This window comes from Penicillium rubens (genome assembly GCF_028828025.1).
Source record: "Penicillium rubens strain IBT 27055 chromosome Unknown utg000003l_segment0_segment0, whole genome shotgun sequence".
NCBI classification, from domain to species: domain Eukaryota; kingdom Fungi; phylum Ascomycota; class Eurotiomycetes; order Eurotiales; family Aspergillaceae; genus Penicillium; species Penicillium rubens.
Window position 1 is genome coordinate 6,287,412 of NW_026890601.1, and position 16,822 is coordinate 6,304,233.

The 16,822-nt window shown below is 47.2% G+C and overlaps 6 protein-coding genes across 6 annotated transcripts; 3 read left to right on the forward strand and 3 right to left on the reverse strand.

Moving 5' to 3' along the window:
- Window positions 1–1,564: 1,564 nt before the first annotated feature.
- On the reverse strand, window positions 1,565–4,351 carry N7525_008625 (sulfatase domain protein; the record flags this gene model as incomplete). Its single annotated transcript, XM_002562684.1, has 2 exons — window positions 1,565–3,896; window positions 4,032–4,351. 2 exons carry the CDS (start codon window positions 4,349–4,351, stop codon window positions 1,565–1,567), a joined length of 2,652 nt encoding a protein of 883 aa, XP_002562730.1.
- A 555-nt stretch (window positions 4,352–4,906) lies between these two features.
- N7525_008626 (uncharacterized protein) lies at window positions 4,907–6,106 on the forward strand (the record flags this gene model as incomplete). The annotated part of the gene is made up of 1 exon (XM_002562685.2): window positions 4,907–6,106. The coding sequence occupies one exon, from the start codon at window positions 4,907–4,909 to the stop codon at window positions 6,104–6,106; it is 1,200 nt and encodes a 399-aa protein (XP_002562731.2).
- Window positions 6,107–7,909: 1,803 nt separating this feature from the next.
- Window positions 7,910–9,593, forward strand: N7525_008627 (uncharacterized protein; the record flags this gene model as incomplete). Its single annotated transcript, XM_002562686.1, has 5 exons — window positions 7,910–8,422; window positions 8,479–8,857; window positions 8,914–9,102; window positions 9,275–9,336; window positions 9,402–9,593. 5 exons carry the CDS (start codon window positions 7,910–7,912, stop codon window positions 9,591–9,593), a joined length of 1,335 nt encoding a protein of 444 aa, XP_002562732.1.
- Window positions 9,594–10,136: 543 nt separating this feature from the next.
- Window positions 10,137–10,727, reverse strand: N7525_008628 (uncharacterized protein; the record flags this gene model as incomplete). Its single annotated transcript, XM_061214438.1, has 1 exon — window positions 10,137–10,727. One exon carries the CDS (start codon window positions 10,725–10,727, stop codon window positions 10,137–10,139), a length of 591 nt encoding a protein of 196 aa, XP_061068869.1.
- A 467-nt stretch (window positions 10,728–11,194) lies between these two features.
- On the forward strand, window positions 11,195–12,974 carry N7525_008629 (Zn(II)2Cys6 transcription factor domain-containing protein; the record flags this gene model as incomplete). The annotated part of the gene is made up of 4 exons (XM_002562688.2): window positions 11,195–11,356; window positions 11,411–11,929; window positions 12,009–12,143; window positions 12,225–12,974. 4 exons carry the CDS (start codon window positions 11,195–11,197, stop codon window positions 12,972–12,974), a joined length of 1,566 nt encoding a protein of 521 aa, XP_002562734.2.
- An 859-nt stretch (window positions 12,975–13,833) lies between these two features.
- On the reverse strand, window positions 13,834–15,622 carry N7525_008630 (MDR family MFS transporter; the record flags this gene model as incomplete). The annotated part of the gene is made up of 4 exons (XM_002562689.2): window positions 13,834–14,493; window positions 14,543–14,969; window positions 15,019–15,398; window positions 15,461–15,622. The coding sequence occupies 4 exons, from the start codon at window positions 15,620–15,622 to the stop codon at window positions 13,834–13,836; spliced, it is 1,629 nt and encodes a 542-aa protein (XP_002562735.2).
- Window positions 15,623–16,822: the final 1,200 nt, after the last annotated feature.

The window sequence follows — 16,822 nt, forward strand, 5'->3', positions numbered from 1 at the left end:
CCTCTCATGGTTTCTCAGCCCATATTTTCATAACTTGGCACTTCCCTGTTGCTGGACATAAGCTAGACAACATCTCTTTCTAGTCCCTCGGTATATACATAAGTGCCTAAGGCAAAATTACCCAAAAAGGCAAGATTCCGCGTGTGGAACTTAAAAATACTTTGGGAGGCTCTTTCCTCTTACCACACCTTCTATACAAGTCACGTTAATGGAAAGTGCTATTTCTGATAGGAGGTGCGATGACCACTAGGCAGGTATACAATTCAATCACTCTGGAGTTGCAAGCACACGAATATGTACTGGGGTCGTGCATTTTGCGCATTCCGTTCTATGTGGCTTATAACCCCCCCCCCACCCCCAAGGAAAAGAAAAAGAAAAACCAGAATAATAGGTAGGGATCTTTAATGGAACTAAGCGCTCAATAACGCCAAAGCCGGAAAATAAAGACACCTGAGATCAAGAAGACAAAACTTTGCAGCTTCGCAATACGTCATGAGTTCACTAGGTAGCAGTGCAGTCGATGCAAGCTTCCACTCCTTTTCCCTCTCTTCTTCCGGTGCAATTCCCAAACACTTACTTGGCTCTAACCACGTCAACTTCAGCTTCATTGCTGCACTCCATCGGAGAATGTATAATTGAAGCAGATCCTGACTCACATGCATGTATCTCCTGGAGGGGGAAGTTGTTCGTTTTACAGTGTGGTACTGATCATGACATTTTGATTAAATCAGAGTTTATGGGGAAATATATCCGCAAATAGAGTAAGCGTAGTATATACTACCCTACCATTCATTGCTACATACATTAAGAGATTAGGTACTTGACTGCGATGAATCATCATGTTCCACCTACATATGACGATACCTTTTCTGGCCTATTCTCATTTGGTTAATGTTCCTCCTGATCTCATTCCCTGTTCAACTGCTTTTATCCATGGATACCTAGGTAGTGTAGCTGTACCTAGGGCTCCCGAGACTGTATAATCATTAAAGTTAGTAGAACCTTCCAAGGTTGAAATCTTATCTCATGAACTCCTTCCTTTCCGTGGTTACACATGCAGCCACTAGTCTAGATAGGGCTAGTTCAGATTACTTAGATATTGACATCTACGCGGTTTTAGACAATATTATCGAATGTGAGAGACCCAAGGGTGATATTTGCAATAATATAACAAGAAAATGACATCCAGGTATGATCAAGTACAGCGGTAGATAGGATGGATATATAAACAAGTACATGAAGAAGAATCGCTTCTACTCCGGACGACATGCCAGACATGTCAGGTCGGGGGTTCACGTCCTGAGACACACGGTGTCTCGTTCTCGAGATTGACATCGGACCAAACGATCCGCACAAGGCTTCACGATGAATCCAGCAAAGCTCTGCTCAGGTCGCCCCGACCCCCATGCTCGGGACCACCGATGCTGGCGGATCCCGTCATGGCGGCATTGTCGCCAACCCAGAGTGCCCATCCCAAGCAAAGACTTGGTAGATGAGGCATGCAAGTATTAAGATAGATGAAATGTAAATAAAGATGCGTGCCCAAGTCGGTTCACGGGAATGCTTAGGTCTTGTCTTCCTTGACCTCTTCCTTGGCCTCTTCCGTGGCCTTTGGGGAGAATCTCCATCGATCCCAGTTCTCCGTTACCCACCAGTTGGTGACATAGGCTGCGTTGTAGAGCCAGTTGAGAATTTCTTCATCGTCATACTCCTTATTGACCGCGGCCGCTAGATCGGCAAGGCTGAAGCGCTCGATGGGGTTCAGCTCGTTCGGGTCCTTGGAGACATCGGAGAAACGCCATTCCACGTCGTTGACTAGCGGGATCACCAGGCGGAACTCAGGCCGGGCGGCCGACCGAACAGATAGCCATGAACCACCAGTGTTCATGACTGTGAAATGCCAGGATTCGCGTCCGTCCTGCTGGACGACCTGCGGTCGGATCAGGGATTGACCTTCGTACAGCGAGCGAATATCGCGGGCGGCAGTTGTGCTGTCCTTGCTGAGGGATGCCGACTCGATCAACAAGTCGATGATGGTGGGGACGATCTGGGTATTGATGACTGGAGTGTCGATCTGGACGGGTGGGAGTTGAGGGTGTGCAATCACGATGGGGACCTTGAAGCTGCCGATGTGGGGGTTGTCATAGGGGGTGATACCGCCGTCGTTGGGGAGGGACAGGCCGTGATCTCCCGCCATGACGAACAAGGTCTCATTGGCAACTCCCTTCTCCTCCAGGATATCGATGAGGTCCGAGAGCCAATCATCCACATAGCCAACCGAGTTCAGGTATCGGTTCATGTCGTTGTTGGCACCGGATTTTGAGCCCATCAGGTCTTCATAGGCGTCATTCGGAACACCCCACGGATGGTGAGTGGTACTCGTGAGGTGGGAGAGGAAGAGACGCTGGTGGTCACGTTCCGCATCATCAATGGCATCACGGATGTACTCGCGGAGCTCAGATTCCGGATAGCCATAATAGTTCACTTCGGGACTTGTGACAGGATAATGCTTGGCCTCGGGCTTGATGATTGTCTCCTTGGTCTGTTTGTCACGGAATCCCAATTGGGGAGTCAATTTGTCCTGGTTGTCGTACATTTCGGTGACAGACATCATGAAGGTCGAATGCCACGGCCACTTGGTGAAGTCGTCGGTATCGTTGGTGATATCTGATTGCTGGCTGAGCATGTCGAAGACATGGGGCAGACATGGCTGGTAAATATGGTGGTCGAATTCGCGGTTGAAATCGGCGACCAGTGGGGTCACACCACAGAAACTTCCCGTCAAACTCTTGAGAGTATATGTGGCGGAAGTGATGGCATTCTTGGCGCTGATGCCACCATACGCTTTGCGGCCGTTGAAACGTGCATCGTCGTGCTCAAACCCATTGGGGAAGTTGGTCAGATACTCGGCAGTCCGGGTGAGATTTGCAAGGCGGTCTACAACCTCTGGGGGGATCGTCTTGTCCTTCCACGTTTCCGCGATGCGCTTGTACATGAAACTGTCCTTTTGCAAGGGGAAGATATCGGCACGTGCACTCTCGAGTTTCAAGAAAACGACATGCTTGATCTTGACATCACCGCTAGCCAATGCGTTATGAATCTCCTCCAGCACCGGCTTGTTGAGGTTCGAGATATGCAATGGGTCCTCATGCGGGTTGTAGTGAAGGGCCAAGGGGTCGGACTGGTCCCAGTCGTCGAAACCGGCGATGGGTTCCTTTGACATCCAGCTCCAACGGGGTGCAGGGCCCAGTGCAGTGACCCCATCCAAGTACTCGAAAAGTCCCGGCGTGCCAGTGGTGACGACGGGGGAGTGACGCTCCGCGCCCTCGATGACCGTGGTCAAGGGTAAGGTGGTGGACATGTACATATACACCTGGTCCCACGGTCGCATAAATCGGAGGAAGAGGAAGAGACTGAACAATCCCAGGATGAGCGCCCGTTGGGGCACACCGTCGGTGACTCGCTTGGACTCCGGGAGGCGGTTGGGTAGTTGCGCTCCGGTATTCAACAGATGATCCCCTTCTTCATTATCACTATCATTGTCCTCCATGTCGATTTGTTCGTAGATTCGAGGGTCGGGAAGGTCTGGGGATTTGGATGGCCAGAAGCGTCGCACCAGGGGCTCCACGTGCGGTCGCACACGAGCAAACAGCCATCGAACGGGCCAGGCCCAGACGTGCAGGATACCTCCAGTAATTGCATGAATGGAATGGGCAGCGAACAATGAGAGAGTTAGAAGGATGCCCTCGACAATCAAAAACCCGGTCAAACCAGTGAGCAGGGTATGAATGGCAGCGGCATCACCGTTGAAGGACTTGGCTTGGCGCCAGTGGATCTCGGCACCGGTGAAAACGTAGAAGGAGGTATTGGCGGCAGCCATAAAGGAGACAAGGAGACTGTAGCATATTGATAAATTAGTTTCAAAATCAAATATATTCAGATCAATATAAATCCAATTGAATAAAAAGAAAAAAAGATACAAAAAAGGGCAAAAAGTTGGAAGTTGAAAAAGGGGGCACGTGGACACTTACCTAGAGGGGATCACCAAGATTGCCAGTAGGGCGGCACCCGGTCGCCACGCGACCTTCTGGGCGAGGATGCGAAACAGCAATAGAATCATCACATCTTGGAAAAAGAAGGTAAGACCCCATAGAAATAGACGGGGAAGAGGTAGAGAATATATATGAGCGTAAAGATGAAGTATTTTGGCGCTGAATAACGAAAGAAAGGCGAGGGTGAAAAAATAACGACGGGAAAAGTCCCAGATGGCATCCAGGGTCTCACCAGGAGAGAGACGAACACGCCGGATGCCGTGGCTTAAATAAGCATGAACAGCGTGAACGACTTTCATGGTATATATATATATAAAAAGGAAAAGAATGAAATGGGAGGATATATATATACTTTTACACCCCCGACATTTAAAAGGAAGAAGGGAAAAAAAGGGAAGAAAAGGGAAGTCGAGAAGAAGATCAAGAAGGGACAAAAAGGGTTCCAAGGAAGTTTCCAAGTGGGATTTTGTGGGGACGATGACTGGGTAACTCCGTAGGGCCCCTACTAACCCGTGTCGTTTCAATGTCTTATATCCCTACGGAGTTGATATTTTTAGTTCTAGTTTCTTACCTAGGTAGTTTGATTGGATTATATCTCCTATTTACTCCATACTAACCAGTTCAAACTAATCAAATTAGAACCAATTCTTATTTAGGATAGGTATCCAGGACTAAATGGCCCCCAAGGCCCCCTCTTTAAGCCCCGAAAAGCCCCCAAATCAGCCAAAAAGCCAAGAAACGCCCCGCTTGACGGACGAAAAAAAAAGAAAATTAAAAAAATTAAAAATAAAATAAAAATAAAATCAGTTCACTTCCTCTTCCCCCCTCTAGCTCTCTCTAGACATGTGTCCATCATGTTAGGGAGCTTATTCGGTTGGGTCTCGCTCCTTTTCGAGCCACTGGCCTTTCAAGTTCCTCTAATCGAACCTCAACCCAGACTCAAGTCAGAAAATGGTATAGCTATTCCCGTCCAGGGCCCCTGGCAAGATATCATCACCGGTCATTATGCCGTCCCTCCCGTATTGAAAATTCATGACCGGAACAGTGTGGTCAAATGGAGTTGGCAGCGAGAAGATGCCACTCAACCTCTGCCTCCTCTGATTCGGAGTGGTTTATATAGTGGTTACAACGATGCGACCGATATGAAGTGGATGCGAGGCGGTAGAAGCGTGGCTGCCGTCTACAGTGCTCTCGTCGTCGTTATCAACCACACTCCCGATCAACCCTCCACCGATAAGAAAATCACCTTCGCCATCAACAGAGCCAATGATGTCCTACACAATGCCCATACTATCGAACCTTTACCCGGTGATCGACTCGCCGTCGGAACTACCGGACAGCGACCTTGGGATGGCATTTTGGTCTATAACATGAGCGAGGCTCTCCCCCTTATGGACGAACCTCCCGTCTTGCAAAGGATCGAAGGTCTCCGGGCCATCCACGCCTTGATCTGGGATGAACAGGGTCAGATGTTGTGGGCAACCGGCACCGATGCTGCTGCCGATGGTTCCGATCCCGTTCCGGCCTACGGTGTCATACAGGGGTACCCCTTTGATGCGGAGACGGGCCTGCTCAGCATCGATGAAGCCTATCGATTCAAATTCCCCGAGTATTTCGATATCGACGCCGAATGGGGGCATGGTTATAGCTGGTGGGCCGGTCCCCATGATCTCGTCCCCGTCCCTAACGAACGGGTATTACTCGTCTCCAACGATATCGGTCTCCACGCCTTCGATATCAATGAAATGAATTTCACTGCCGAATACGACGAAGTCGTGGAGAAATATATGCCCGGTTTCGAGGTCACCACCAACGATCGGCACGGGATCAACCGCCAGGGAGAATACGTGGAGTTGCCGCAGTCGGACCTCAAGGGCTTCAGTCTCGCCCCCGATGGAAGCTTCCTATACACCCAGTCTCTATGGCGACTATTCCGTGGGAACTATACCAGTCTTGTGGTCGACGGTGTGCGTCACCAGATCATGAAAGGGAATGAAATCTATCGGTCGCGATGGTTCGGAGACATCGATGGCTGGCCCAAACCAAAGACATAGAGTTTTGTTTTGTTTTCTTTTTTTGGAAGTTTTGATTGTACAGCGCGCTCTGGTGGACTCCAATATACCCAAATCTTGAGATATAATCAACCAAGCTATGTCACAGCCTCGCCTTGTGCCTTGATTTCTCATGCTAAACGCGCGATTTTTATTCGCTAGAATAGAGTTTTCTGACGGGAGAGGCGTCTGGTTACTTTTTCTTTGTGCCATATGTAAATACCATATGTAAATACCATATGTACTACCTACATGTATGTACATACATACATACATATATGTACAATATAGGTAGACATCCCGAATCTGTCCATTTCAGGAAAGTTCTCTCTCAAAACACGCTATTCCGTATTTGCCATGGCCCCAACTGGCCCGAGTCAGTGTGACGCAAGCAAAATCTCCACACTGACATCCTGACAGAATACGGAGTAGTAGGCTGATTTGTTGTCAGTTCGCAATAGGCTGTCGATATGCCCTGCCTGCTTGGCGACATTCTGTGCGGTCTGTGCTCAATTTTGTAGCCTCAGCCTTGGAAGCCCTTCCCCAGATAAGCCCGGTAAAACACTGAAATTCAATATGTGGCCTCTTATTTTCAAATGAGGACCTTTTCTCTATGAAGTTTCAAAGTTTCTTTGCAATACTGCTTAATTAGGCTTAATAGCTCTGTTCCTGCTCCGAACTGGCTCTAGCCACGACGTATGTGTATTCGTATATCGTATTCGCTCGTATTCGCTTTCCCTGATTGGTTGAACCTATTGTGTATTTTCATAATTTTCCCTTTTCTGTTATTCTGATAATTCTCAGTTATACATATGCATAACTATTCACTGCCATCCATGGATATTACTACGACATTAGCTGGAGGTAATGAGAAGCAACTTTTATCTAAACATTGTATAGATGGTAGACACGGTTAATATATTTAGATTTGATAGAGATGATCTACGATGAAATGTATTTACCTCTGGAAAATGGGATAGTTGCATGCTATCTAGCGAGGCTAGCTAATGTGTGCAGGAGCAAGGGGAGTCAGGTGACCAGATCACGTGATCTATAACAAGATTATTTGGCCCATGGACTACCTACCTAGGTAGGTATGGTTCCAAGTTCTTTGTTGCTTACCAGGGGTGGAATATATGATCATCCTGAGTACTGCATTCACAAAGAGAGACCCGGAGACAGGATGGAATTATCATGTACAATTCAGGGACAAAGTGAAAAACGCTGGTTTCATGCATTATCACTAGCTCCAGTATCACCCCGTATCTCATGTGCCTAGCCCTCTCTATATACCTAGGTAGGTTCCTAGTCCCACACTAGGGTACTAGCATTCCTGCCTATATCGTATATCGTATGAGACTTCCGGTGAAGTGGTGCAGTTCCATTTCGAAGTGAACTGCATATTCAGAGTTGCTAGGGTGTTGTTTCGACCTAGTGCAAAGGTGCGGAGCGTCCAGGGATGTCTGATGTTTAAGAGTTGATGTCTGCCTGATCGTAGGCTGGCGGAAATGAAAAATACCTGAATTGTTGTATGATTTCTTTAGAGCTTAGCTCCTTAGGCTATCTTAACAGGTACAACAACCTGCGACAACATATAAGTAAAAAGCAAACATTGAAAAAGACACTGAAAAAGACAGCAGACCCAGGGTACCTCCGAGCCAGACTTGCTTCACCGCTGGATATCCCATCCGAGACTACATACGGTAAATTGGCAGGAGCTGGTGAATAAAATCTTCCCCCAATCCCTTCTTTTTCTTTTCTTCTTCTCCTTCATCGTCCCATACTACGTATCATCACCAACCTACCATGGCTTCTTCTTCGGCTCCATCATTGGCTAACCTGGCGTTCGATGAAATTTGTCGTCAGCTGGAGGTATTCGTTGCTGGGAAAAAAGCGTCTGCGTCGTTTGTTTGTGGAGGCCTCGTCCCTATTGATGCGCACACCGCAGCTAGTTCCATACCATCCAAAACGACCGTGTCTCCGCCAGTGAGGATCTGCTGGCGAACAGATGCTGACAATATCCTGCGAGAGTTGACTCTACCTCTTGACTCACAGGCCGACTCCAAAGCTGAATCTGGTTTGCGTCAATTGGTAGTAGACTGCGAACCTGCTAGCTTTGGCAAGGGACAGCAAGATGTTCTTGATCCCAAATACCGAAAAGCTGGAAAGCTCGAGCCTCGAAGTTTTCTCACCAGCTTCCACCCATCAGACCTTGGGATCCTTCAAAACGTGGAGCAAATTCTCCTTCCAAACTTCAACACAGACTTGGAAAACCGTCTACCCTTCCGAAAAATGCATGCTGAGTTATACAAACTGAATGTATGATAGCCCAACCCTTCTTCTGCAACAAGTATTAATGCACCTATTCATCGCAGGTTTACTCGGGACCATCCGGTCTTTTCCGGAAGCATGTTGACACACCGCGGTCCGAGACCCAGATCGGCTCACTCGTCGTTTGTCTACCCTCTCATTTCAAAGGGGGCAACTTGGTCGTTCAACATGAGGGAAAACGGGTCGAGTTTGACTGGAGTCACCAGAGTGCGTCTGCGATCCAATGGGCAGCATTTTACAGTGACTGCGAGCATGAGATCAAAACAATCACAGAAGGAGAGCGCATCACCTTGACGTACAACCTCTATGTAACAGAGCCAGTGGGGGGATCAATTCCGCCAAGCTTGATTGTTGACCCAAAGAGCATGTCCTTGTATAGCTTTTTGGAAGAACTTCTCGTGGAGCCTGGCTTCATGACAGACGGTGTGTTTGCAATATGTAGTTATTCTAACCCAGAGCACCAAGCTAACTGTCTCAAGGTGGCGCTTTGGGGTTCTTTTGCTCTCACGCTTATCCTCACGCATCCGATGAGGCTCCAATGCTACTTCCGAGAGCACTCAAGGGGTCTGATCTTGTGCTTTACTCTGTTTTCAAGTCTCTTGGAATACAAATTGATGTCCTTCCCGTGGCTTTTGATGATCATTATGATCAATGCAAGGAAAAACATGGTGAGCAATCCTATCCAACATAAAATACTCGGAGTTTTCTCTCGAGATTCACATACACCCTGGGACTATTGATCGCCACTGGGATAGCTCCTGCTTCCCCGCTAACTGAATGACCCAAAAGCATTGTTGCAGCTGAAAATGGTCGTAACCTGAGTCTGCTAACAAGTTCCAGTGCTCGTCGGAGACCAGCTACATCCGTACTTTGCGACTGACGAGATTGAAGAGGATGAAAGTGTAAGTGCAGAATATGAAATGATCAGCTGGAGGATCAAATTGCTAATGCAGCGCGTTTACTATAGATGACCGAGCTGTGTTTTCCGGGCGAGTATAGGCCGGAAATCACATGGATCGGCTCTCCAACACACAGACAGGAGGCCGTTTCCTATATAGCTTATGGAAACCAACCTTCACTAGGGGCAGTGTACTCTTATGCAGCGCTGATAGCCAATATCCCACCATTCCTAGAGCGACAAGGGCTTGTTTTGGCGTGAGCTTTGTCAGGCATTTGGTGTTCTGAAACGATTCGTGGTTGCTTTCTTTTACATTGGGAATCCCCAGCTTGGCTTCTGCTTTTATTGACTGATGTGCTGTATCAACCCATCGCTCTAGCGCTGTACTTTGCGAGATGAGAATATGGTTTATGGTTATAGCTTATGAAATGACACAAAATTCCAGAGATCGCTACTTTGCCAGCCGCATGCATACACTGATATGTATTCATAGGAAGTGTCTGGCACATCACGAATATTCATGTCGCAAATCACTAAGTTAATTCAGGTTGCTAGTAGCACTCGATATGGTATTCTTCTGTTTTCCTCTGTGTTTTCTTGTTAACGCAACGTAACCCAGATACGGTACTATGGACTCAAGATAGGCAACGCTCTTCTATAAATATTACCCGCAGCTAGAATCCAACGGCACTGTAACATGCAACACATGGTGTTTATTGGGAGCATTGATTATCAGTACTGAAGCCAGCGCATCGTCCATTAAAACCGTCTCACAGTTGAGGGCCCACACACGGGTGATTCCCACTAAGCCCCTACCACAGAGCTCAGAATCTCCCCTGTCGCCTCTGTCACCGACTTGGTCATAACCCTGGCAGTCCATCCTGATAGCAACACTATCTCAGAGAAAGAACTGTCATGAGAGACGAGAATCTCCAAGAGCTTCTCACCCGATTTCCCTGGTCGTAGCTTGGCTAGCTTTCTACCAGTAGCATCCTGCAACTGCATGTCCCTCCCTGTGAACATATCGGGTCTCCACTTCAATTGACCCACGGCGGGTGACTCGAGGGCGTAATTGCCCGAGAGTTGGTTCAAACGCATAATTATTGGTTGGCCGTAAAAGGTCAGATGTATCTTGGAAGATAGGGTTGGAAGTCGAGCGTCGCCGACGATGACCCATGGACCTTCGCCCCAGCCCCGAAGTAATACGACGTTTGGAGGGCTATCCTTGGATATGATCGAGTACATAGGCGGTGCCTCGATTGGATAGCCTGAAGGGTGAACCAGAATCTTTGCTGAGTCCCATGGCGCTGGTCGCAGTGAGAATGAGATACAGGACTGTCGATTTGAAGACCCGTTATTGATTATGGAAGAAGAAAAGAATGCCGTACGGTTCATTTTGCAAGGAGCACTGATACACGTGGACAGCACTTCTTCTGAGATCGGAGTCGAAGCGTAAGTAGATCAGTCCGAGAGTGTGGAAAAGTAGCTATATATATATTTTTTTTACAGTCAGTTTTCGATTGTTTTATACCCCTTTGGGTGCTTTCTGAGGTTGTCTTGATCGCCAGACTACAGACCATCTATGACTATCTTCTACTTCCCAATCGGGCATGATGGTGCGCCGCATTACGGGACGTGGACTGTGCTCAGTAGAGACTCTGCATATTATGATTGGCTCATTTATACGAGGGCTCAGCTGCTTGCCAAGCAGTCCCTATGTACTCCGTACTCCGTCCGGAGTAATCGTGCAGGGGTACATACTTGTGTGCTTTTTGTCTTCGGGGGCTTAGCTGGGGGCTGTGACAGCGAACCGATGACGTCACATTAATATATCTCGTCGCGCTATCCATCCCCTTTTGAGGATGACTCTACCCAGCATACACATCTCATATTATATTTTCCCACTGTGTATCAGGGCAAAACAAACGCATGCAATATTATCTAGTGACGCACATCTGACTTTACACATGCCTGGGGTTCCATCTAGTCGGGGCTGCGATGCATGTCGCAAGGTGAAGAAGAAGGTTTGGTCCTCCCCTAAAGGCTAACTTGCTGTATCTGATTAACTGAAAAATTAGTGTGATCAACTCAAACCGACATGCTCACGATGCGCGCGTCTGAAAATGACGTGTGTTGGAGGAGGGCAACAACGGTACATGTTCAAGAATCAATCGGTCAAAGCGATGCAAACACAAAGCGGAGCAGAAAGTCAATCACAGCTTCAGCAGTCCTTTCCATCTACTGGCAATAGGGCCGTGTGGATTGGGAAACCGACACGGGTGCCTAGTACTGACACGAGTAAAATGGCAGCAGCCTTCGTAGCAGCATTCCAGGTGACTGATATCCGATATGCTATGGCCTACTATGGACCTTTCCTGCGGGATATTCCACGGCGATTGGGCAACAGCACCGTGCTAGATTCAGCCGTGAGAGCCTTATCAACCGCTTATTCATTACTTCACGCGGGATCTTACCCACCGAAAGCACTCGTTCTCTATGGACAATCGCTGCGGGCACTGAGAGAATGCTTGAACGATCCAGTTGAGGCCCGAACTCCCAACACATTATGCGCTGTCTATTTGATTACCATCTGCCAGGTAAAGTGCCATTTTACCCCAAATCACTGCTTAACCCCAAAAAGCAATTTCCATGAAATAGCAGCTGAGTTGTCATAAGAGCTGGCTAGGAAAACATGACGATTCGCTCACTAGTCACAGCGAAGCTATCGCTCATCTCCTCAGGGCTGCCGCGCTACACGAGTGGAAGAGCACATTCGAGATGGAGCTGGTCATTACACTCTGTGTGCCTATAGTATGTCTGCATTCCGATTACTCCTAACAACAAATTCAGTTGATGCCATGGGAAATTACTTACAAGAAATGACTTGAATAGATACTCGAAGGCATCATCAATCCCCGTATCAAGATGGATTCGGAATTCTGGCAACTGGCCTCATCTTTCAGACGTCGTCTATCTGCTTCACGGGACAACAATCAGCCACAATCAGCCACCGAGCTGCAACATTTAGCCATGTTTCCCAAGTTTGTCCAAAACCCCGAGTCACACCTTGCCGAAATTGCAAAGACATACATGCAACTGAGACTCGATGCACAACGAGTAAAACAACATCTTGATCAATGTGCAGAAACTGTTCTTGTATCTTTCTCATCGTCTGAAGTTGCGAGACATTGCCGTATTCAAGCAGCTTATGCCATGCTCTCTACTCTGGCTGTGTTATTGAACAGCCTTCTTCGAGTTTTCGATCCCTGGAACGCTTCGTTGGTGAGTGAAGCTGTCTTTCTCTGTGATGAGATTGCAACCCAAGCCGAACTGGCATCCTGCTACCGGCCGGTTGGGGCAGGGTATATTCCTCTATGCTTAGTTGTTGCTTGGGCAGCATCAGATAATCTAGTCCAGCTGGCAAGGATAGAAGCGATCCTTTCTGAATACCAGTCTGATTTTGCGGAAGTGCCATGGATGAGCCGTGCTATCTGGTTAGCCTCTACCTTGGATAGCCACCGGATACGAGTCATGTCTGGGAAGCAGTCTCCAGAATCCTCTTTGGAAGCTGATTCAGGAGACAGTCATGGTGCTGGTACCAAAAAGGCTTCAGTGCGCCCGGAGTCTTGCTGTATCCTCTAGGCTCGAAGGAGCGAAAAAGGCCAAAAGAACTTGCAGTAAGGTCCAAGTATTGCGATTTTTCCGAGACTTTTATCAAGTCTTGATTACCTCAAGGGGATCTTTCTCGGTGTCATACTGATTGCCTGGCCTCTATGGGTAGATACCATTGGCAACGCAACTGATGTCTCTATGTTCGGCAATTCATCCAACGAGACTGACCGTGCACGGGGAAGAAGATTACGTTCCCCGTAGGCTTCTCAAGTACGCCCCCTCGCCCCCTGATGTCCCGAAGGTCCACCCAACAAAAGATTTCTTCACAAAGATATCCCTCGGATCAGGGATGACCGAAATCCAAAAAACTTTATGGGCCATTCCATCACCTCGCTGAGAAGACTTACCTCAATCACTTGTGGTATTGGCCACGGAATGTATGAAAGTAACAGGAATCCCCAAATGCCCTTTCTGATGGCCGAAGATGAGTTGTCGGTCATGGCAATCGGATAACACCCGACGAAGGTGTACACGCTGCTGATGTATTGATGGAAGGTGATGGCCAGTGGGTAATATGGAGAGAGCTATGCCAATCATTTGAAGATGACAGTTTAGGGTGCGAAGTTGAACATTGAACTGGAAACTGGAGCTGAGATTAGACTATTGAATTTTTACTTCCATTGGATCATGATTTCCGTATCCCCATACACCTCAACTGGCTATACTAGGTCTGAGATTGAGATCACGTGTAGGATTCACATATTATATGCTAACTATTCACTTTCCACAATCTGAACGTCCTTATTTACAAGTATCCGACAGAAGATGCCATCGGACCACCCTAAAACAACATAGAATACCAATCAATCAGAAAAGACGTCAACTCCCGCTATTGACTGGATCGAGATGCGCCGTCATATTTCTGCCGTCTTTTCATAGACTTCCATTGAACAAGTCCAGCACCAATAAAAGACAGTAGTGCGGCAGCAACAGACACGTAGAATGTCTGGACAACGGCAATGTTATAGGCGTGTAGAACGGAGGGAAGCATATTTTTCGGCACCAGGTGCGACAGATTTGCGGCCCCGGCTTTTGTTAATGCGTTTGGGCTGATATTGGGAGCATAGGTCGTTATGCTTGCCACAAGCCGATTCTGAAAAACGGTTTGGGCAATTGAAATAAACATTGCGCCACTGAGGCTCTGTGCAAATGTGATGATGGCAATTCCGACCGGTATGTCATGTAATGGCAGTACAGTCTGAAGTGCGTTGATGCATTGCTGAAAGCCAAGTCCAGCTCCAATTCCAAGAATGACTTGGTATCCAATCCATTGCGGACGTCCGCTGTCCACTTTGAAAGTTGTACACAGTCCGGAGCCAATTGTGAGAAACGCGCTTCCAACGAACATGAGTGGCGTATAGTATCCGACAATATTAACCATAAGTCCTCCTAAAGCAGAGAAGACAATCATAGCCACTACCATCGGAAGATTGTTGATTCCAGATTCTGATGCAGAATCTTCCTTAACTGCTTGAAACCAGATAGGAAGCTTGAAACTTGTTAGCGATGAATGTGACAGGATTGTATTTGGCACCCACATAGTATCCAAAGACAAAAAATGAACCACCTAGGAATGTAGCGTGAATCACTGCCCCAAGCACATTTCGATCCTTGAGTAGACGAGGCGGTACTGTAGCATCGTCCTGCTTCCAGACCTGGATAAGACACCATGCAAATCCGAATACGCCAAACAGAACAAATAGGGCAATTATTCGAGCATTGTTCCAGCTATACTTGGTGCCGCCCCATTGCAGGCACAATAGAAGGGAGACAATCGCTGGAATGAATGCAAGGATACCAAGAGGATCCATTCGCTTTAGCTGCCCAAGACGGCTTATTTTGGGTTTTGGTGATGTGGAATCCTTGAAGAAGAGTAAGATCACCAGGCCAGTGAGGACGCCAAAAGGGAGATTTATCCAAAAGCACCATCTCCAAGTGGCATGATCAGTTAAGAGTCCCCCCAGCCTATGGTAATATTAGCTGACATCAATGTGATCGAAATAGTGAGACTTACAATGGTCCTGTGATTGTCGCAATTCCACTAGTGCTACCGATGATCCCAAAATAGAGGGCACGCCGGTGAAGGGGCACACTATTCGCGAGGATGAGTAGAGCACCCGGCGACAATCCTCCAGATCCGACGCCAGCAATTGCTCGCCCGAAAATCAACCCCTTGGATGTTGGCGTCACTGCACATATTAGAGATCCAAGTTCAAACAAGCCGAGAGCAATCATATACGTCCACTTTGTCGAATAATACGTGTATATCTTGCCAAATGGTAGGGTGACAGCGCATGTGGTTAGAAGATAGGCGCTCGCATACCACGATATGTCGCTTAGTGAGTTAAATTCTTCGGTGATTTTGGGAACGGCGGTTGAGAGGATTGTGTTGTCCTGGTAAGTTCCAAGGTTGTCCACATTAGCTTATGAAATAGTAACAATAACTTGAAGCTTACCAAGGCGATACAAAAAGATTGAAAGCAAAGTCCTATCAAAATCGGAGCAAGCTTCGAGCTCGGTGGATAGACTTGCTTTTCTTCATCATCATCACTCTCTCCAGTTTCTTTCAGTGGGATGTCATCTCGATTTGTATAGGCTTGATCCTCGAAATCTCTCATGCTTGAACAGCCTGCCGTTAAACAGCAAGTTAAGTTCTCTAGTTATTATTGAAACTCTGAGGACTCATCAAAAGTACCTTTGGTCGGACCATCCGTGCTGAAGTGTGAGGGATGTTTGAAACAGGAAGGTAGAAACCACATTAAGTCCAAGTGTGGATGTACAGTACTTTTTCTTGTAGGACATCTCTGTACCTACATTACTACAGCCGGATGTAACCCGATAAAGCAAGGGGTTTATATCTTGATTGATGTTCGGAGCTTTTTACTTTCCCTTAGTCACATTCTTTTGGTGGTGATTGGTATGCAGTACGTCCTTCTCCTGAAATGGTTGCTAGACCTAAGCAGCATTTCTATCTTCGCTCAAAGAATATTACTTATGATCTGAAAACAACGATTCTATAGTTGAGTACCTACTCTAAGAATAAGGCTGTATCATTTGGCGTCGTTAGTTACTCAAGGTCGATCACTCCCGACGTGATGGATCTGGAGACCCTGCATTCCAGTGAGACTGTAACACCAGTAAAAACAGAGCATATGATGGCTAGATACCTAGTAATAAAAAGCTTCCCAACCTACCCAAGATTCTGCTTTCCAACGACTGAAGGTGCTGGGATTCAGTCCTTGTACTCCGTAAATGATAGTTCATCCCAAGTCTATGAACAACTCTGTTTTTCTATTGATGAGAAGATGATACTAATACTGTCACTAGCTTTGCTAAACCTATCGGTCAAATTCAATGTGCCACTGTATAACCAACAGACTCGCACAAAGGCTTGTGAGCGTTCTGTCATCAAAATAGAATGGCGACTGGTCCACCTCACAACTACCCTTGTCAATCCACACTTGTATACTTGGGATCCAGAACTGGGGGACTGATTAGTAGTTCTAGACTTGAAAGATACTGGTAATCTGATTTCGAAAGACATAAGGTTTTCCTGATGATACACACGGGACTCGGCAATAACAACCACCTCAAGCCTCATTTCAAAGGGATAGAGAGAAGGGGGCATCTGAGCAACATCCAGCAGATCTTTTAGGAATCCTGATCCACCACGTAAGTAGAGTGAAGATTATTCCGAGGAATGCACGTGAGCTGATCTCCAACTTTAATCTTCTATGGCCTCTATCCTAAGAATAGTACCTATGCCGATTTATATTGTTTCCCGGCCTGTTTGCTATGAGAGCATCGATGCTCACAGA